Source organism: Larimichthys crocea, chromosome XV (assembly GCF_000972845.2).
Source record: "Larimichthys crocea isolate SSNF chromosome XV, L_crocea_2.0, whole genome shotgun sequence".
Taxonomy (NCBI): domain Eukaryota; kingdom Metazoa; phylum Chordata; class Actinopteri; family Sciaenidae; genus Larimichthys; species Larimichthys crocea.
The window spans coordinates 9413117-9434272 of record NC_040025.1 but is presented as its reverse complement, the minus strand read 5'-3'; the positions used below and the strand labels follow the sequence as shown (position 1 = coordinate 9434272).

Genomic DNA, 21156 nt, shown 5'->3' with positions numbered 1-21156 from the left:
CTGAGGTGTTGTACACGGTGTACCAGTCCAAGCTGGACATGGATCATCTTTCTTGCTGTCAGTGCTGGATGTGATGGATGGTTTCTAAACTATGATTCACCTTGTCTGACAGTATTATCGCAGCCATTTAAAACACTAATGTGCACTCAAAGTGCTGCCAGATGAAGCCTTATTATTATTATTATTACTACATACTGTCACTTTAAGAAGCACCGATGCAGCAGACGCAGTTGCTTCATTTCATCTCCGGGCTCCATGGCTGCAGGATGGACTCTCATCAGCATCAGCAGCAGCAGCATCTTTTCTTCCCGTTGCCACCAGGGACTGTTCAGCGACCATCCAGTGTGGGGGGAACCGGGATGCACAACTTCTACCTGCAGAGATGGTAGTGTTTCATACATCACTGTTAACGTGGGCTGGGTTTGTCTTTGTGTGCGTGTGTGTGTGTGATATATGTAATATGTAGGACACAGCTGGGAGTAAATGTGTTAGTCAGCTGTTTGTATCACAAGGATGCGTTTATGGAAAGTCTCTGCTGTCCGGTTTAAGGAGCTCTCTGTAGTCAGCTGGTTAAACAAACCAATCCTGAGACTTTCTCTCGTTTTTTCTCTTTTTAATCATCCTGATCTAACACTGGTTTAATGTGAAAATGTCAGACTTGATTTATTATTCAAGGGCGTCCCTGAAAAGCATCCATCCGGTCTAAATGCTGCTTTAAACACAGTTTGATCCACCTCCTGTGTGATGCTCGCCTCCACAGTAAACACCGATACTCACACTTACGTAAGATGATTGCGTATTTCTCGCCAATAACGTTACTTTGCCACTTGTTGCGCAGACAGAAGAAGAGAGAGGGAGGTGAGATTTCCTGTCTCATTGTCCTAGAAAAATTGAAATATAGGACAACAGAATGAATGTATTTTTTTTGTTTGCTCTGTTGTCTGTCTGCAAAGGTTTATCCACAACAGGAGGTGTTAGTTTTTTTAGGCCTGGAGCAGCAGGTTTACAGAGCTGCATGAAGAAAGATGAGAACATTTTGTCCTCAGGTTTGATTTTTGTTGTGAGATAGAAGCAGGATTTGGTGACAGAATCACCTGATATATATATATATATATATATATATATATATCTATTATATATATATATACTATATATATATATATATATATATCATTTTGACTTTTAAGAAAGATGAAGCTTTCATTGCGATAATTGAGGTCATGTCCTCTGTGTTTTGTTTGTACAGTTAAAATCTTAAATATATATATTTAATATAATTATATCAGGGCCTACTGTGGGGAATATACATTTCCTCAAATAAAATGTAGTCTAAAAAAATTAAATATCTAATAAAAAAAAATGTAAAATAAGACAAAAAATCGGACCAAGCATTTGGTGCTAACTTAATTTTATTCCTTTGGGTAACTGAGGTCATGTCCTCAGGACTGGGACTATATGATTAATATGTTGTGAAACTATACATATATATCAAACTGCTCAGTGCATCGGAGTTTAATCAAATAAAAATGTACCCAAATAAAATATAGATAATGAAATATCTGATTAAAGAATATGTAAATAAACCTATGAAACTGACCTTAAAATCTTTAATTTGGCAGCATTGATGGCAACAAAACTGAGGACTACTAATGGTTATTTATAGCAGTGCCTATATGATACCAAACTTTGGCGAATATAAACATATTCTATCATATCTCAGTTTTCTACCGTTTTATTTCTGGTCTTGGGCTTTGAAACAGTATTTATTCTTTCATGTTGAAGAAATAAATAGAATTCGACAGTTAAATAAATGTATTATTATTTATAAAGGTCGGTTCTTTGGACTCTAAAATCTTGGTCCTATTAACAGTAATGAGAAATTCTTAATTCATTACAGGCAGGAAACGACCACCCTAACTATCTTGCCTGCCAGCCACCAAATGTCAGATATTCTTAGTCTTTCCTTTGTGACAGCAGTTAATGTGAAGGTTTATCATGTTTATCTGCAGCTCTGCAGACGGAGAGAGGACAGAGCCCAGAGAGAGGCAGCTGCACCGACTGTGAACTCACTGTGTCCCCTTTGTGTCAGCGGAGAAAGGAGGCTTTATTTGCTGCTGGCCTAGACTATGTTTTAAATTAGGGTTAGGGTTGTAGACTATTGTCACTGTCTTTCAGTGAAGACATAATGACGAGCATGTAATTTGCAAGAAAATAGTTGTTTTGGGATATTTGTGATTATCCTTTGCTGATTTTCTTACATGTTTATGTAACATTACAGTCCAGCTGTGAGGGCTCCTAGCGTCCCTCTCTAGAGACCGCAGTGGAGAGGTTGGAGGTCCCTTGCACATCAATGTCTCTCACTCCGAGTCGAAAACCCTCCTCAGGTCAGCGCAGGTACTGTTCGCGTCCTCCTCAGACCTTTACTTTCAGAGTAATTCAAATGTCACTGTGACTTCTCTTATGAGTGTAACATTGATCTCTCCCTTCAAGGCGCTCAGTGGGCACCGGTGGACGATATCCCCACAGCGATGCATCCAGTACCCACACCTACCCGGGTCGGGTTAGGACAGTAGAGAGCAGCCCCACAGCCCGGACTTATCCCAGTACACCCAGGTAAGGCTGTGAACTGCCCATACATTAGGTGTGAATATGTGGACTGGTCAGCTCTTCCACCTTTTCCACTTCTAAATTGGGATTTACATTATTAGAAATACAGTTTAGAATGATAAAATACAAGGGTACACGTTGGACAAGTCACCATTCATATATTCCATTTTCTTCCACTTATCTGGGGTTAGGTCAGCTGGCTACTTATGATCCGAAGGAGCAGTCGCTCTACTACAAGCTCCCCCCAGATGTCCGAGCTCCTAACCCTGTCTCTATGGATGAACCCGGCCACCCTCATCTCATTTCAGCTGCTTGTATTCATGATCTCATTCTTTCAGTCACTCCCCAAAGCTCATAACCACAGGTGACAGTTGGAACATAGATGAGCTGGAAAACTGAGAGCCTTGCCTGCCAGTTCAGCTCCTTCTTCCAGCACAGCGTCCTCAGTGCTGCAGATGCTAACCCACCGGTCCATCTCATGCTCCATTTTCCCATCACTCATGAGCAAAGACCCAGAGATACTCGAATTACTTCAATTCGCTTGGGGCAGCTACTCGCTCCCAACCTTGAAGGAACCATTCCACCATGGCCTCAGACTTGAAGGTGCTGACTTTCATCTTGGCTGTAAATCACCTCAGTGCATGCTGAAGGTCACGGTCTGGTGAAGCAAACAGAACCACATCATCTGCAAAAAACAGACACTTTAAAACTTTTGCATACTGCAGCTTTCTGCCTCCAGTGCTGATCTGTGCTCATTTATTTCTAGCATAGAAACATGTAAAAATGTTTCTTTCTTTTCCTTCTCGGGTGTGATTAATCAAAGCACTTTATGTAAATGACCTTTTAATACCTGTGTGTTGATTCAGGCGTCAGGCAAAGCACACAGCCTGCAGCGACAACCATGGGATCAGACCTCCAACCCCGGAGCAGTACCTTACACCTCTGCAACAGAAGGAGGTGTGTATACGACATCTGCGAGCCAGGCTGAGGGACAATGTGGAAAGACTGCAACACAGGTAAGTCAGTCAGTTCACCTGCAGCCAATGTTTATCATGCCAACCTTTGTGGTGAAGTACTGTTTCTTATTTCAAGTGTCTCTATTTTTTATACTTCATCAGAGACTGTGAAATAGATGAGTTGAGGAGCCAGCTGTACAGGATGCAGGAAGACTGGATAGAGGAGGAATGTCACCGCGTGGAGGCCCAGTTAGCCCTGAAGGAGGCCCGCAAGGAGATCCAGCACCTTCAGGAGGTGGTTGAGTCAGTAAGGACCAACCTGAGCGTCCGTGAACAAGACCCCCATGACCAAAAGCCATATTCAGGGTTGCAGGGAGCTCGGTCCAGGGGGAAGTCTCGCTCCTGTGGCTGTTCCCCAGCCAACACTTTGAGCCGTAGCACCACCTACACCCGTCTGAGCAGCGAGGCTCTGCAGCTGGAGCGCAGCTCGAACGCTCCTGAGTCAAGCAGAGCGTCTCGCCCAGTAGGACAAACCCACCTGCTCCTGGAGGCGGCCCTCCTGTCAGAGCAGATGCCACCACCGCAGGGCCACATCCGAGGATCCCCGACCACGCCGCGCTCTTCAACCTATGAAAGGCTGTGCACTGGGGGGGCGGTGTTACCGATCTCACACTCCTGCCACACTCTCAGTAGCACCTGCAAGTGCACTGCCCACACCTACCTCCCCCATCATCACTTGTTCCTCCACTTACCTCAGGAGGAGGTCCCGGTAACAACCGCCCCTGCTGGACCTGCTTCTGATCCGATCCCGATTCCAACTCCTGCAGTGGAGAAGAAACCAGAGGTGCGCTCCCAGGCCTGCAGCCCAACCATGACCTGGCTGTGCGAGGAAACCTGTGCCGAAGAGCTGAGTGTCATTTCTTTACCCACAGCAGACACCGACCCCTCAGAACCACATCCGATTCCATCGTCCTTACCTCCTCTGTCCCCTCCTGAGCATTCATACAGATTAGACGCGCTACCGCCCGACAAACCAGAGGCGGCAACAAAGACCCCAGCAGAGCCCCACACCTGCCAGCCCCACCCTACAGCCCCGCTTCCAGTGAGGCAGGAAGCTACGATGCTGGAGATAGACGAGGACAATATGGATGAAACTGAAGGCACAAACGAAGACGTGTATCCGCCTCAGCCCTGCCACTGGAGTCGCTATTTCCTCATAGATCTGTTGGCTTTGGCGATGCCAGTGGTGCCGACCATGGCGTGGCTGTGTCGAGGGGCGCAGCGGGAAGTCATGCCGGTGTATCACATCGGGTCCCTGCTGAGAGGCTGCTGCGCTGTGGCCCTTCACTCGCTTCGACGCCGAGGTGCAGGAAGAGGACGCAGACCTGCCAGCATGAACGGAACAACACCAATCTGAGACTTTCTAAACCCCTTTGACATCAAAAATACAACTCCCAACCTCTGCAGGCACAGCCACAGCAATGCTAAACCACATTAGCCACGTGTTGGCTCTCTCCCTCTTATAAGATTTTTAGATTTTACATAATGCCCTTGTGTTTTTGTGGTCATGCCTTGCCTTAGAGAACAAAGGATTAGTTGTGCATCATTAAATCTGTTCATTACTCACATATACTTACTGCTTCTGCCTGCAGTTTAAATTGTTTTCTTTTTATTGGAATTTGCATGTGTCCCACATTTTGGATGAGCTTCCTTTTGCTTGAATTAAACTGGATTTAGACGAGACATGTAGAAGAAAAAAATCTGAGGTTGAATGCTCCTCTGTCATCACATTTTTGCAGTCGGCGTTTATCTGACTCGTTCGGAGTTTACAGATTTAAAGAGCACAGTGAGTCGAAGGCATTCATTTTTGTACTTCAGTTATTTCCACCCAAAATACTGAACATGGTTTAAATAAAGTTCAGGAACAAGGACCACGCCTTGAACTCATCCCATTTCCGCTTTTCAAGTACTTGATTCCCTTCTCTCTCCCTGCCACCAGCCGACACCGGTCAATCTCCAATCTCCTCCATCCATCAACGACCCTGATTTCTCCTCTCATCCATCACCCCTCCATCCCTTCATCCTTCTACCATCATCCCTTTATCCCTCATTCCTCCTACAGCGCATCATCTCGGTTCACTCTTATCCATAACATGCAGTAAACATGTCTAAACTTAAGCTCCACAGTGGCGTGATCTTTGTTAGTGAATACTGAACAAAGACCACGCCTTGAACTCAATCTCCAAACTCCTCCATCCATCAACGACCCCAATTTGTCCTCTCATCCATCACCCCTCCATCCCTTCATCCTTCATCCGTACTAGAGTGCATCATCTTGGTTCACCTTAACATGCAATAAAGTCTAAACTTAAATCCATACAGGCGTGGTCTTTGTTAGTGAAAGCTGTTTCTATAAAGTGGAGCATGTGCATCGAAACTAGTACTCAGGTGCAGAACAGACAGATCATTGATCTTCAGAGTTTAAAGCTGCACGGACTCTATTTCTTTGACATTTATCCAACACTATTTTCTTGCTAAAATCTCTAAAAAATAAAAGAATCTGCAGTTTATATCCTAAATTTGAATTTTTACAATGGGCTAATGCCAAACTCTTGCTGTTGAAAGACAAACAAAGACACTGAGCTCATAGCTGTTTAGTGGGACAGCCTTCACAGGAGTTTGGGTCTAAAAATAAAGCCTCGAGGTGGGTGTTTGAGCATTAATATGCATCTGACTTCCACTGCTCCGGTCCTGAAATGTGCACCATCTGCTCGTGTATCTACATTTTTCCATATAGGAGTTAAAGAAGATAAAGAGAACATATAATGGTCTGTGACTCGGATGAGCAGTTTTGTTTACTGAATTTGTGAAGAGATTTTGATACAGTGATATATTTTCTAATTTTACATGGAACAAAAAGATCTTTGCACAGCCGCGAGGACAGTTATTCTTTGCGTAGGTCGCTTTCACGGCAATGTATAAGGATGTACAGTACGTGTCATGGTTGTGAACACTCATCTTACAAGTGGCCCTTTTGTGTGTGTCGACTGAAAAGGCTCAATTGTAACTACAAACTATGATGTTCAGTGTGTATGGTGACTGATTTCAGCCTTATGCAAAAAACAAACAAAAAAAAAAGAGCAATGTTTTAGCTTTCAGGGATCTTTTTTCCAGTAAGGTTGTTTAATCAGATGAATAGGCTGCAAATGTTGTAATTTATTTGTGGTTGCAGCAGCAGATATTGTAGAGTTATTATTGATTTGTTACACTACATTCCCTTCATGTTTAGTTGCTCACTTGTTCTTCTCATCGCACAGCCTGGACTCATGCAAGTAGGACCTTCATCAGCCTGTACTGTACATGCAAAAGCAATGAAATAGTGATTAAGTGTACTGCAAATCGCACAAGAAATTACAGCATATTGCAAAAAAAAAAAAAAAAAATACCCTGGATGTTTCCTCTTCTAGGAAAATAAAAGATGCTTCTCTCTGTTTTTTTTTCTTTTGTTACTATGTTGTAATACCATGAAATATGAATTCATAAGCACGGCGGTGCAGTGGTCACCTCACAGCAATAAATTCCTCTACAAAAGGAGTTTGCATGTTCTCCAGCAAGACATGCACTTAACAGGTTAATTAGTGAGTTTAAACTGCCCGTTAAAGTGAGTGTGAATGGCTGTATGTGCCCTGTGATGAGCTGCCGACTTGTCCAGGTTGTACCCTGCCTCTCGCACTAAGACAGCTGTGACAGTCTCCAGCCTCCTGTGATGCTGAGAATAAGCGGTTGCAGAAAATGGATGAATTTATAAATCAGCTGAGGAGAGCCTATTTTAAAAAGGGGTTAAACAGTGAGATACGATAGCAGGTTGTGTTAAAATTACTCTTTTTAATGTGTTTAGAGTAAGGAACAGCAACATCCACAGCGTGTTACACACACACACACAACTCCTTCAAATGAATCACAAACCTCAACATGTGCCTACAACTGTGGGGGAAACTTACCATGCACATTTAGAAACCTTTTCACCAGACACCAAATATTTTTCTTTTGGCAAAAAAAAAGGAAAAACAAAAAAGGGAAGCAATTAACAATTCAAATGTTTCAATTGTTTTACGCTTGTAAATTAAGAATCGATGCTGCGGTATATAGACAGAGAAACTCCTACACCTGCAGACCTGTAGGCTGTTCATGGCAATAATGTGCTTGATTCATGAATCCCTGGTTACAATGTGTTCTAATTTAACCCAATAACAAGTATCACAGAGGTAATTCATAGAAATATCATTGTGTCAAACAACAATTTATTTTATTTTTTTTTATATTCAAGACAATTCATTACCCGCAATCAATACAATTTTAGTGTAAAGGCCACGGAGCCACAGGAATGAGACTGATTAAATATTCATGACACTTATCTAAAACCTGGTCCTGATGGCAGACACATTTTTGTAAATTTTAGTCAAATAATAACAAAAAAAAAGAAAAGAAAAATCACCATAAAAATACATAGCAGAATATGACAAAATACATGGGATGACCTATATGGAATCTAAAGTATAGAGTATGAAGGATAAAGTTTTTTTTAAAGCAAGTGACGTAACACACTTTTTGTATCTAAATGGAAAGGAGAGTGAACTAGTGAAGCTATAGACATAGGTCCTATGCAGGGATCAAGAGAAGGAATCATCTGTTAACATATTTTTCCTCCGTGTTCCCAAGATAGGAGTCAACCTGCAGATGGAGAAACAAGTGTCGTGATTAAAAAGGAGGAGAGGCAAGAAAGCTTGTTATGCACACATCACATCACCAGACGGCTAAATGTATAGTCACTGTGCATGTGTTAGAGTTGTCACGATACCAAAAAGTATCACGGTTCAGGGTATTATCGCGATACTGCGGCCTTTTTAAAAATTATTATTATTTTTATGAACTGCGATGTATTTGTACAAGTTATAAATACTTATTAATTACTTATAATGTTGTTTGCTGCATGATAAACATAATACTGGTGAAGAATTAGACCGAAACAAGTTTTTTTAAGCAAAATTAGTGTTGCCACTGACGACGCTGCGGCAGATTCGCCGCTTGGGCCCGGTGCTTCTGCCATGGTGTGTGTGTTGTCTCGTGTTTGTGACTGTAAGCCGTGTGCACGTCTGAGCGAGACAGAACTTTAAGATTATTGTTTGTTTTGAAGCGAATTTCTATGGAAGCGGAGCTGTCTTCATGGAGTTCGTTCTTGCCGGCAGAAACACATGAACAGGCCAATCAGCTAACAGACGGGCGGACCCAGCGTGCAAGAAACAGCCTATCATATCCTCGGACGTCACCAGAAACAGGCAAACAGCCAATCATTCAACAGCTGAGTAGATCGGTTACAGTAGTTGCCATGTTGGTTTGTTTACAAGGGAGCAGCATGCAGTGAGAAAAGCTATGTAGCGGAAACTGGCACCGGTAGTACCGTCGTGTAGAACCGTTACGATTTGGCACCGCGGGGTACCGTGGGTGTCGTGCAACTCTAGCATGTTTGGCAATTAGATGGTTTAAAAGGTCCAGTGTGAAGGATTTAGTGGCTTCTGCTGGTGAAGTCGCAGATTGTAAACCAACTGAATACTGCTCGCCTCAACCCGCATTCAGACAGGAGGGGGTAAGGGGGGGTTTGCTGGTGGTGTCACCGCTGTGAAACAATCAGGAAATAACTTTTATTTCTCTTATTAACCATCTTTAATCAAGCCAGCGCTCGCTCACTCTCATTCACTGTCTCAACCGATGTTTGCTCTTTCTCTCTCGAACCAAACTAAAATTTCTCTGTCACTATTTTGCCAGAAGATTTAGAAGCTGGCTACATGAAACAAACAAAGCCAGAACACACACACAGGTGGAGTATCAGAGTTTAGTCCATGAATCCACCTGGACAGTCTCAGTTTCAGAGACATTTCAGGCTGACTGTGGAGGAGTTCGCCCAATCCGAGTGTCTGATTGGCGGCTGCAGCATTTCTTTTTTTTTTTTTAACCAAAAGTTGGATCTGGCTCAACTTCTCTGCCACAGGCCGCTGCTTTTTTTTTTTTTTTTTTTGGCGGACACTCCTGTGGCACAGCCAAAACAGATGACCTGAATACGACTGCAACCCTCCACTTCCAAGAATAAAAGGAGGAGACACTATGGTGCAAAAAACACTAGAAACATAGTCAGTATGCTGTGACTTTGAGTCATTTTCTACAGTCTAATTTAATTTTATATAGTTTTTTATGTGTATTTGTAGTTCTATTTCTCATTTCTATCTATCTATCAAAAAAATAATGTACATTAAATTACGGAAACTAAACTATTTGTGGTTCTTTCTCATGTTTTTAAAAAACATTTTTATTTCTACGGTCATTTTCTACTTTTTCTATAGTTTTTGTATAGATGTTTAGCACGGGTTAACTTCTCAACACAGTTATATATTTGTCCTCTATGCAAATAATTCCCCTTGCACATTTAACTCCTCTGCACATTTTTAAATTCCTCTGTACATATGTATATCCTATGCAAATGTTTAATTTTTGCTACAAATGTTTAATTTCTCTGCACATATTTAAATTTTGATGTATCTCAGGTTCATTTTAACGTATGGTTACTGTGTTATAGGTTAATTCTAATGTATGTTCAATGTATTTGAATGTGTTTGCATGCTGCTGCTGGATGCATGAATTTCCTTTGGGATCAATAAAGTATCTATCTATCTATCTATCTATCTATCTATCTATCTATCTATCTATCTATCTTCATGTGAATTTACAATAACAAAAACATCATTTTAAATATTATATTCCCATTTCTGCCATATGCTGCCCTAAATCTTACAAACTGGACCTTTAACTTTATCCTTTATCATCTATCTATCTGTCTGTCTGTCTGTCGGTGAATTTACAATAATAAAAACATAGGCTACATTTCTGCCCTAAATCTTTCACACAGGACCTTTTAAAGCCACCTCATGCACAGGTCACACAGGCATGCATGTGTTAGATTTGTATACATTATATATATATATATTGTTGCATTACTTCTCACCCTGAAAATCTTGAAGTGGAATTAAAACAAAGTGAGTGCACAAAAGTTTTCAGGCTTCCAGGCTGAGCAGCTCCACGTCGAAGGTGAGAGTGGCGTTTGGTGGGATGATCCCCGGGTGCCCTTTGCTGCCGTAGGCAAAGTCTGGCGAGCAGATGAGCTTGGCCCGCTGACCCACGCTCATCTGTTGGAGACACACACACACACACACACACACACGTTGTTACTTTGAAATAAACCGTGCACGTAAAGTCCAAGAGTTTCAAAACAAGCTCCTCGCCTGGGCTACTCCTTCTTCCCAGCCACGGATGACCTCCTGGTACCCGATCTTGAATTTGAACGGCTTTCCCCTGGACCTCGAGGAGTCAAACACTTTCCCATCTGCCAGTGTGCCTGGTAGAAAACAACAACAACAACATAAAACAAAATAAAAACAAACGGTGACAACCGAGAGCTAGCTGACGTTAGCATCCCGCGGCTAGTTAGCTCCGGTCGGTTTGGCTTTTGGACGAGACAGCAGCTACGGCGCTGTTAGCTCGACCCAGCGCTCCCTGTGAGGATGTTAGGAACAAACACAAACACGCTGACTTTTAAAATACTCATTAAATCGGATAAATCGGCGGGTTTAACGTAGATAACCGTGATGTTAGCCGAACGCAAAACAGGCGCTTCAACCGGGTGCTACTGAGCGCTAGCTCCGATGCTAACCAGGAGAGGAAGGGGAAAAAAAAACAGCCGTTAACCGACAAATCTGTCCCCGGTGTCTCCGGTTAACACCGACAACAGGTTTCAAACATCACGGCACCGTCAACCTTCAAAACAACACCACCTCCAGCCCTCCAGCTCGGCTCTAACCCCGCCACCAGCTCCAGCTTCCTCCACTCACCGACATAGTGCACCACGACGCGCTGCCCCTTCTTCGGGAATGTCTGTCCTGAATTAAAAACAGAAGAAAACGTGTAAAATAACAAACACACAGCTCCTGTGGATGCATGACGGATGTTTACGCTGTTTTATAATAATAAAAAGTCGAGCGTTCACCCACCGTCTCCCTCAGTTATGGTCTTAATCTCCACTCCCATGTTCGCTCTTCGGTAACCTTCCTCCGCTCTCGACCACCCGACAATGCGAGCGGAAGCGCCGCGGCAGGGGCGGCAGGGGCGGCAGGGGCGGCCTGCTGCCGGGCGGGTGGGCATGGATGTGGAGGATTCACCAATTGACCATCGAGGCTTTATGACTATAAATAATGTACATTACATTATAAAAAACTGGACTGTTTGTGGTTCTTTCTCATGTTTTTATAAAACATTTTTTATTTCTATGGTCATTTTCTACTTTTTTTCCTATAGTTTTTGTATAGATGACTTCTTAACACAGTTATATATTTGTCCTCTATGCAAATGTTTAACTACTCTGCACATTTAACTTCTGGAGTTTAACTCCTCTGAACATTTTTTAACTTCTCTGTAAATATTTAAATTTAGATCTGTCTTTAATTTAAATGTGTGTTCAGTCTATCTATCTATCTATCTATCTATCTATCTATCTATCTATCTGTCTGTCTGTCTGTCTGTCTGTCTATCTACCTATCTATCTAGGTAGACAGATAGATAGATAGATGGATAGATCTATCTATCTATCTATCTATCTATCTATCTATCTATCTATCTATCTATCTATCTATCTATCTATCTATCTATCTATCTATCTGTCTGTCTGTCTATCCATCCATCATCTATCTATCTATCTATCTATCTATCTATCTATCTATCTATCTATCTATCTATCTATCTATCTATCAGCCCAAACACACAAAAAAATACAAGTGTGTGATATTATGACAAAAATTCCCAAAAATCAACAAACATGGTTTAATAACAGATGTTTTAACATTATGAAGCTCCACATACCAACATATGTTTGTTTATGTAAGTGTAACATGGTTTAACATCACAATTAGGCGATTAATCTACATGATGAACTGGAAAAATCAACATAAAATCAGTGATGAGGTATTTTAACACTCCTAATATCGCCTCGAAATACAGTAATACTTCAGAATCTTACAAATATATTATGGGATCACAATATGTTGACAGTATGCAGAATCTTTAAATGTGCAAGACATTTTTTAAGATGTGATAATCCAAAAGATGATGAAGATTCTAAATACATAAATATTTCATGTGTTTTTTTTGTGGCGAGTAACACAAGCAGTCAGACAGCCAGACAGTCGGTAAACAAGCAAACCAGTTTAATCAGGTTATGTAAACCATTTTATGCAAAACTGAAAGTGAGCATGCCTGAAACATTTACAGTAATCCCTCATTACACAGAAAACACTGTGTGCTCAATGCTGTGCTGTAATAGTAGGCAGTATATTGAAAGTCTTAATAATTAATAACCATCTGTTTGCTTCAATTTCCCCTTCAAAGACTTTTACAACCTGAATGATGTTTGATCGCTCCGTATCCTGCCTGAGACTGTTGGACATAATGTAGGTGGTTTCTGAACCATCAATCTTATAAAGGGTGCTTACTATACAACTTGTCTTTTAATGCATTGAATTAAACATCAAAACCATGCAACAGACTGAAGCATCTAAGATGGAACTGGAGACAGAAATCTGATTTTCCAGCAGAAACAAGTTGTGAACACGGCATTGACATAACACCTTTTATGTTGTAAACTTGTTATCAACAACTCCTGAGGAAAATATCTCTGTAAACAGCTGATTAAAAAAAATATATATATGAAATGAAACGAAAGTGTGACCTTCATCGTTTAATCCTGTCGTCACATTTTTCTACTGTGAAAACAATGCAGGGACAAGCTGTGTGATCATCCAATCTGATGTAGTAAGTGTTTCTAAAAGTTTAAATCTATTATATATTGTTATATGTAGTGTATGAATATAATTTATCAAGCACCATGAAGTAAAACACAATCATATTTCATGGCAAAACCTTTATTTATTGTGGCCTCGTGTATTTTCATGTCAATTACCCGGCTAAACAGATTTTCTTTTGGTGGAAAAAAAACATATTATACATATATTATTTATATGTAATAAAACATCGACCTTAAACGTGAAATCAACAGCCTGCCTATATCCTTTTACCGTAATATTAGAAAAAGTTATACCATATTTATTTATTATGGTTAAATTCTGCCAGTTCTTTACTGTAAAAACAAGTTTATTTTTTACAGTGTGGGACATTATTATTTAATCAACCGTATAAGAAAATATACCAGTGGATGATTACTGATGAAAGTTATTTATGTGAGCAAACAGAGATGCAGAAATGTTGTAGTGTGGATGTAAGCATACAACATTTACAAGCAATATGTTAAAAATAGAGCAACTTCATGCAACTTTTAGGCATGTGGGACATCAGGAGTGGCTCCTTGCAATTTAGATGCTACTATAGCTTTGCAAACAGGAAGATGGTGAGTATCATGGAGCCAGCAGTCCAAATAAAATCAAAGAACATTACAGATATATGTCCAGGACGTGAAACAGGATGCTGACTGCAGTGCAAAAACCACGTGATTATACCCACGACACTTTGGATTTCGCGTTGCGCTTGTCATGGAAAGGCCCGGGATCATTCTCAGGAACAGTTTTGCTCTCTTTATCCTCTCCTGAGTGCTGGTGTGAGCTGAGTCTCTGCTTATGCCTCTTAAGATTTACATTTGACTGGACAGCTGATTTAGACCTGCTGTATCTTCCAGACAGGCTCTTTGATTTATCTAAAAGGACTGTTGATGACTTGACTGAGCATTTTTTATGATGATTGTAACAACCCGGTGAAGAATTTGATTTAAACAACATGTTAGTCTTTGTGTTATTATGTGAAGTTGATGCCGCATCGGCGTTGGGATGCTGCAGGATTGCTGAGACTGATTGTTGTTCTCTTGGGTCTGATGAGGACGATGCAGCTTCTGGGCTGGATGAAGAATAAAAAGAAAAATATGAAATCTGCATCTGCAGCTATTTAAGTGCAGGCTTTATGATTTAAGGTATGGGAAAATATTGACATGTTGTGAAATATGCCCTGAACTTTGAGCTGTTTCCCTGGTTGTGGTCTAAGCCCGGCAAGTAAGCGAATAAACAAATTTCCAGAAATGTCCAAATATTTCTTTAATATTTCACTTATATCGTAGTAGCAATGCTAACATATACAACTTTACAACTACACATGACCAGGCTGCTTTTTAATATTTAAAATCTATAACTGATTAATTTTTGGCCACAGCCTGTCAACTTTATACACGTTCACGTTTTGAGTTGACATGTCAAACCTGTTGGCAAAAAGTTGCTTGTTTAGTCACTGTCACTGATTTGGATCATTTGGATTTGGATTGTCCACTATTTACTCTCTTTTAGCTCCAGTTTTGGTCCCTACCCTAACTAACTAAAGGATGCTGGCTCTGCTAAATGCTGCACTATGATCACCAACTAGTTGCTAAATGTGTTTTTCTACTGTTTGGTGATGAGCAGGTAGATTTTAGTGAGTTGTTAGAGCTTTTTCTCTGAATAAATCCGCCTGCTACAGCTTTAAATGACACAATAAGGATGGTGAGAGTGACCAAAACAGTAAATTGTGTGCCGGGCATATATATATATGTTGTTGCTCATGGTGGGAATTGTTCAGTCTACAGTCTAGACCTGCTCTATGTGGAAAGTATTATGAGATCTGTTATGATATGGTGCTATATGAATAAAAATTTAATTGAGAGTATAATCCAAAAAGGCTTCTTACTGATTTGTGGTCAGTTGTTCCTGGAGCTGTGAAGATTGCCTCTCATTTAGTGGGTAGGAGCGAAAAAAGACCATCCCTATCAGCAGGAGTGCGATGGGAACTGGTGAGAACAGCACAATCAGAGCCGTCACCACTCCGTCACCATGGCTACATGCTCCCGCTCTGTAGTCCACAAACCTGCAGACGGAGAGGAAAAGCAAAAGTGACGGGCCGACAGAAAACACATAAAGCGAGTGGACGGGTGATTGACTCACTGTAATGTCATGGTTGAGATCCCAACAGACAGGCCTCCTGCCAGCTTACTGCAGAAGGCATAACAGGAGAAAAACATGGGCTCCATGTCTTTGCAGGAGGGATGTTTCAAGGCAAAGTCGTCCACCACATCTGGGAGCATAGACCTGTAACAGACACGGAACAAAAGCTGACGTATCACATATCCAAAAAAAAAACAGCATGTCAATTTAGATGAGGACCAGGAAACAAAACAAATCACTGCTAGAATATTCATCACCGGCCGGGGTCAGGTAGAGGAGATGTGAATGATTCATGTGCACCGCGTACAGTTCTGATACTGATTAGATCTGAGGGAGGACCTCGGAAAGGACTGAGAACTTTGTGTCCTAGCTGGGAAGTGACTCACCACGGTAGCAAGAATATGGTCGCCACGCTGAATCCCATCAAAATGCACATAATCATGAAGAGTGGTAGGTTACTGGGAACACAGGCGACTATAACTGAGGCCGGGATGAAGAGCTGAGAGAGACAAACAGGCCTCATTGGTAAGAAAGACACTGAAGGTGTAGAAAGCTCAGAGTATGTGTGATTTCTTACTGATAGTCCGACGAAGACTGTGGCTTTCTTTCCTATTCTCAGAAGAACTGTTTGCCACAGAGGAACTGCTACCGTGGCAGACGCCTGTGGAGATATCGATATCATTTGAAATTATAAACAGTGTGAAATCCTGAGAAGGCTGTTGAAGCATTTATAAATATCCCAGTGAGAAGAGGAGTGTGTGATTCCAGTTTGATGCATCCTACCAGCAGAGCCAGTAGGAGGTGCTGAAAGTGGGCTCCCAGCCCAGCTGCATGACTGCAGAAGAGTGCGAAATTACCCAAGGACATCTGAGATGAAGCAGATACAGGGCGAAAAGTAAAACATTTATATAGGTATGCAAGTAATATCATACAGGGATTGTTAGATTATGTTTGGAGGAATGCAGCACAGCCACTATGAGCTCAAACCGTACCTGAAACGCAAGCACGCTGAACACGAAACCGAGCACGAGGCGTTGGTAAGGAATGTGGCATATCAGCATCTTCAGCGAGGTCAGATAGGGCGGCCGTACTTTGTCATCGGAGCAGAACGGTGCTGAGAAAATAACCAAAACGAGACGTCAAGGAAGAGGAAATACCTGTGAAAGAAATCACACCCATTCACCCCAAGCAGCTAAACAACAAACTAGTTATTCATGGTGTTTTTAGTGTCATTAACGTTGACCGTTGGCCACCTGTGAATGACTCACCCCGCTGCTCCGTCACCCCGAGGAAGAGAACCAGGCTGCAGAGGAAAAACAAGGCACCCATGACCAGAGCGGAGGTTAGGAAAGCCTTTTGCTGGGGGCCAAAATACACACATTAAACTTGAAAAGATAAGTAAAGCACAATTATGTTACCAACAAACACACAACCAGAGGCATACAAACACAAATAAACAGGTCTTTCTGCCTCTGTTACGTAATCACACATTCAGGATTACTTCAAGTTCACTTCCAAGTATACAAGGTGTGCACTGTCATCAGGATCATTGATGATTATTTGAACGTGTGCTTAAAGGAATAAAGAAATGCTGAATTTCTCATTGAGAGCTCGAGGCGGTTACCTTATTAGCATAAAACTGCAGGGAAACAGACAGCTCGCGTGACAAACAGGATCTAATGTGTTGTTTAATGAGATTCAGAGGTGCTGGTCGGTGGATTTTGTTACATATACACAGAGCAAGGTTAGCTGTTACCATGGTTTCCACACCAACACCAACTTTCCAGGCACAATTCCCTTAAATTCAAGGACCCAACATGCATCAGGGGAATTTCAGTCCTTCTTAATGTGTTTGAGAGCATCAGTTCTTAAGGTTGTGTTTGCATGCAGTAAAAAGCTTTATTGAACACTATAGTAATCCATATTATGGCAAGAAACATTCAACTAAGTAAAGAGAATCAATGGTCCATTGTTACTTTAAGACATGAAGGTCAGTCAGGCTGGAAAATTTCAACACCTGTGGAAGTGCTGTGATGAAACTGACGAAAACTCATGAGGACCGGGCCTAACCCTGCAGAGAGCAAGTTCATTACAGCTCACCCACCCTCCGAAATCACCAATTAACAGCACCTCAGATTAGACCCTACATACAGTCAATGCTTCACAGAATTTATGTAGCGGACACGTCTCAACATCAACTGATTGTGTGTGAATCAGACATTTATGATAAGATGACTGCAAAGAAACCGAGACTGAGGAAGACCAGCAAGAAGAAGAAGAAGAAGAAGAAGAAGAGAACTGCTTTATCCAACAAACACAAGAAAGAAATTAGACCAGTGGAAATCTGGTCTTTGGTCTGAGGAGTCCAAATTTGAGATATTTGGTTCCAACAGGCTTGTGTTACTTCATAGTTTTGATGTTTTAAGTCCAAAGTTTGACTGGTTCTGCATATAAATCTAAGCACTTTGAATAAAAACTTCAAAACCTTTACCCTCAAATTCATAATGTTTCAAAGATTTCAATGACCTGTAGGGACCATGTGATAGTCTAGTCTAGTCCAGCTTCATATTCTCTGTACAGATACGAGAGGAGTATCTCATCTAACTCTCGGCAAGAACGTTAAAATTAAAATGCCAAACGATTCTTTTATCCTCCTTTATTACTTAATTAAATTCACTGTAGTTGGTTCAGTTTAGCTGATCCTATCAAATCTAATCTTCCTCTTCAACACTGTGGTTGTGTAATTACAACAAAACCGCACACACACACTCAGAAGCACACACAACAATGCCTTGCATAGTAAATTACAGGGTAACGTGATATCCCTGGGACTGTGAGTACAAAGACAAAGCACTGCCTTCTAAAGAAATGTGAGTTATCTCAGCCGGAGTGACCGTTTACATTTTCAGTGCAGTGTCTACCGTTTCCTGAAGTGATGCATTTTGTGGTGAAGATGTGCCCTGAGGTGCCTCATGGTCCAGATGCTGACAGGCCTCTTGTTTTTCGGTGTTGTACACGGCTACAACTTGACCCTGAATTATAGACGCCACCAGCATCGCCACCATCTCCACACTCATCCCTGCCAGGGAAGGACAGATGAAGAAGCGTTCAGGGAGTTGTGAGAATAATCTGAGATCAACATGAGTGTTGGTGTTTGTCTTACTGTAGGCCGTGGCAGAGTCTCTGTCTCTGTGGTCTCCCCCGAGGAACATGTTGAGGGAAAGGTAAGGAACGTTGTAGCACTGTCAAACGGATGACAGAGGGGGAAATAACATGACAGCACACGACGAGCGGTGTGAAAATCAGTAGCCATGGTGACACAGCTTAGAGCAAAATGGCAGCGGGAACAGTGACATGAGAATAGCAGGAAATCCTGTCACCATGGTGACATGAAAAATGTGGGAAAAAAGTGGATTGAGGCACAAGATGGAGGATAGAAACCTCACTTCAAAACATTTAATAGAGATCATATCAAAAGTACTTCTCCCCTCTAACTAGTATTATAGATTTAGCAATGTGTAGCTCCTTGAGGTGGAGCCAGCTTTGAGCTACAGTTAGTTAAGTCCAGTGCCTCCAAATTGAAGAACATAAATCTGAGGGGACATAAGATGATTCAGTTATTAAAACAAGTTGTGATTGTTAAATATTGGATAATATAAGCACTCTGGACTGTGAACATTTATTTAAATTAAACTATCCATGGCTGTGAAGTGAAGCCAATGCACAAGTGCCAAAAACTGCAGTTCCTCAAACGTCCACTTGAGGCTGGCTCCAGAAGAGAGTCAGTCTCCATAAGTCCCCATGTTCAAATGTCCAACTTCACAGCAGAAATAAACATGTTTACAGCCTGGTACAAAAAACAGTTTTGGTCTCTATAGTTAATTTCCCCGTTCATGACAACTGTACTGAGGGTGAATTTATATACAACTCACCTGTTCAGATTATATTAAGGCTTAAAGTTATGTATAATTAAGAGCATGGCTGCTTTGACTGACACGTAGGTGCCATTACAGATGACTTGTTTGAGCACCCAGGTGTCATTCAGACTGCCTCAGGTCCATGCCTTTGCACATTTTTACTTTTTTTTGTATAAAATCTTAATTTGAAAATGAACTAAATGTTGCAGCTGTCAGATAAATGTAGTAGAGTTTTATTTACCTCTGAAAACTGAAGTGGAAGTATAAAGAAGTAACATAGGAGTACCTCAAAACTGTAGTTAAATGTAGTCCTGTGGTAAATGTACTTTCCACCACCAGACTTGGTTAAGGAGAGAGAAATGTCTGTAACACTTACAACTTACACTCATGAGGGTCTCGAACAGGCAGGCTGCTATGAGGAACCACAGCACAGTGACAGCTGGAGACATTAAGCCTCCGGGCACAAACCACAGCAGCAGATAAGACAGGATACCAAACGGAGTGGAGAGAACCAGCCTGTGAGATAAACATCATTGGCTGTGTTGAAAACAACGCCGGAGGCTGCATCCGTAGACGAATTCAAGATGATATGATAACCAACCATGGAGTGAGTTTGCCGATGGGTGTCCAGTTACTGCGGCCCACCAGATATCCAAGCAGGGGGTCGGTGACAGCATCCCAGGCCCGGCTCACAAATAAAATCATGGACACATAGGAGGCCTCCATCTGTGATATAATGAGATGCTTTATTTTGAAATTCAGAGAAGTACACAGGATGGTATTGTAGGAAAAAAAAAAACAGGCAAATATCACCTGCACAATATCCAGAAGAAAAATCTGCAGGGAAACACTCATAGCTATCGTGGTAATCTGATTTGGGACCCCACCCACAGCATAACACAATTTCCTGGCCAGAGGAATCCCCCCTGATCCCTGTGAAGACCAGACACAGGAGCAGACATCCATCGATTTCCTGATCGAGTTCCTCTGGAGAAACTATCACAATTTTAAAGTATGTTGCAGATTTAAAAATTCAGATTTCTTCTGCTCCTCATTTATGGCACGATGTTACAACAGGTGATGTCGATTAGAGTCTGTATGAATCGACAGACATTATTTAGTATTTAAGTATTTTTGTCATTTTATTTTCAGCTATCTTCACTGAACATCTGCAGGTTTGAAATGAACCTGCTGCACCAACACAGACACTAATGCATGCATGTATTACCTGCATGAATGGCTCTACTTTCTGGTCTCACTTAGAAGAATATAACTCAGTTACAGTTACTCTAAAACTCAGCTGCAGACCAGAAAGAGAGCACACATCACACCGATTTCTCTGCACGGCTTCTCTTTCTTCTTCAGAATCCCTTTTTGAAACCCTTTTATTGGTTTATGAAGCTCTTAATAGTCTTGGTACCACAGATTTGTCAGATTTGATTTTATATGATATGAACCCTCAAGGACGCTCAGGTTTTCTGGCTTTTTAATAAACCCTAAAGTCAGAATGAAAACCCACGAAGAGGCATTATGTCCGTTTCATTGTGTTTGTATGAAACGTGCCACACAGATGACGTCTGCAGTACAAACACTACGAGCTGTCGA

At 41.5% G+C, this 21156-nt stretch overlaps 3 protein-coding genes across 4 annotated transcripts; 1 reads left to right on the top strand and 2 right to left on the bottom strand.

The window, feature by feature from the left end:
* The first annotated feature begins 41 nt into the window (after nt 1-41).
* Nucleotides 42-7054, top strand: snpha (syntaphilin a). Of its 2 annotated transcripts, none has more exons than XM_019257162.2 (5): nt 42-385; nt 2279-2394; nt 2491-2613; nt 3474-3623; nt 3726-7054. In XM_019257162.2, exons 2-5 carry the CDS (start codon nt 2351-2353, stop codon nt 4978-4980), a joined length of 1572 nt encoding a protein of 523 aa, XP_019112707.1. In that variant the 5' UTR covers nt 42-385; nt 2279-2350; the 3' UTR covers nt 4981-7054. The 2 variants fall into 2 exon arrangements, with proteins under 2 accessions (XP_019112707.1, XP_019112714.1); XM_019257169.2 differs by lacking the exon at nt 42-385 and adding an exon at nt 819-858.
* Nucleotides 7055-7428: 374 nt separating this feature from the next.
* Nucleotides 7429-11799, bottom strand: fkbp1aa (FKBP prolyl isomerase 1Aa). The gene is made up of 5 exons (XM_010748353.3): nt 11660-11799; nt 11501-11548; nt 10895-11007; nt 10618-10798; nt 7429-8294 (listed from the first exon to the last, which is right to left on the bottom strand). The coding sequence occupies exons 1-4, from the start codon at nt 11694-11696 to the stop codon at nt 10667-10669; spliced, it is 330 nt and encodes a 109-aa protein (XP_010746655.1). The 5' UTR covers nt 11697-11799; the 3' UTR covers nt 7429-8294; nt 10618-10666.
* A 2035-nt stretch (nt 11800-13834) lies between these two features.
* mfsd2al2 (major facilitator superfamily domain containing 2a-like 2) lies at nt 13835-20785 on the bottom strand. Its single transcript, XM_019277697.1, has 14 exons — nt 20780-20785; nt 20365-20484; nt 20153-20277; nt 19935-20067; nt 18798-18876; nt 18556-18713; nt 16903-16993; nt 16627-16748; nt 16418-16501; nt 16212-16295; nt 16021-16133; nt 15635-15778; nt 15381-15557; nt 13835-14564 (listed from the first exon to the last, which is right to left on the bottom strand). Exons 1-14 carry the CDS (start codon nt 20783-20785, stop codon nt 14168-14170), a joined length of 1833 nt encoding a protein of 610 aa, XP_019133242.1. The 3' UTR covers nt 13835-14167.
* Nucleotides 20786-21156: the final 371 nt, after the last annotated feature.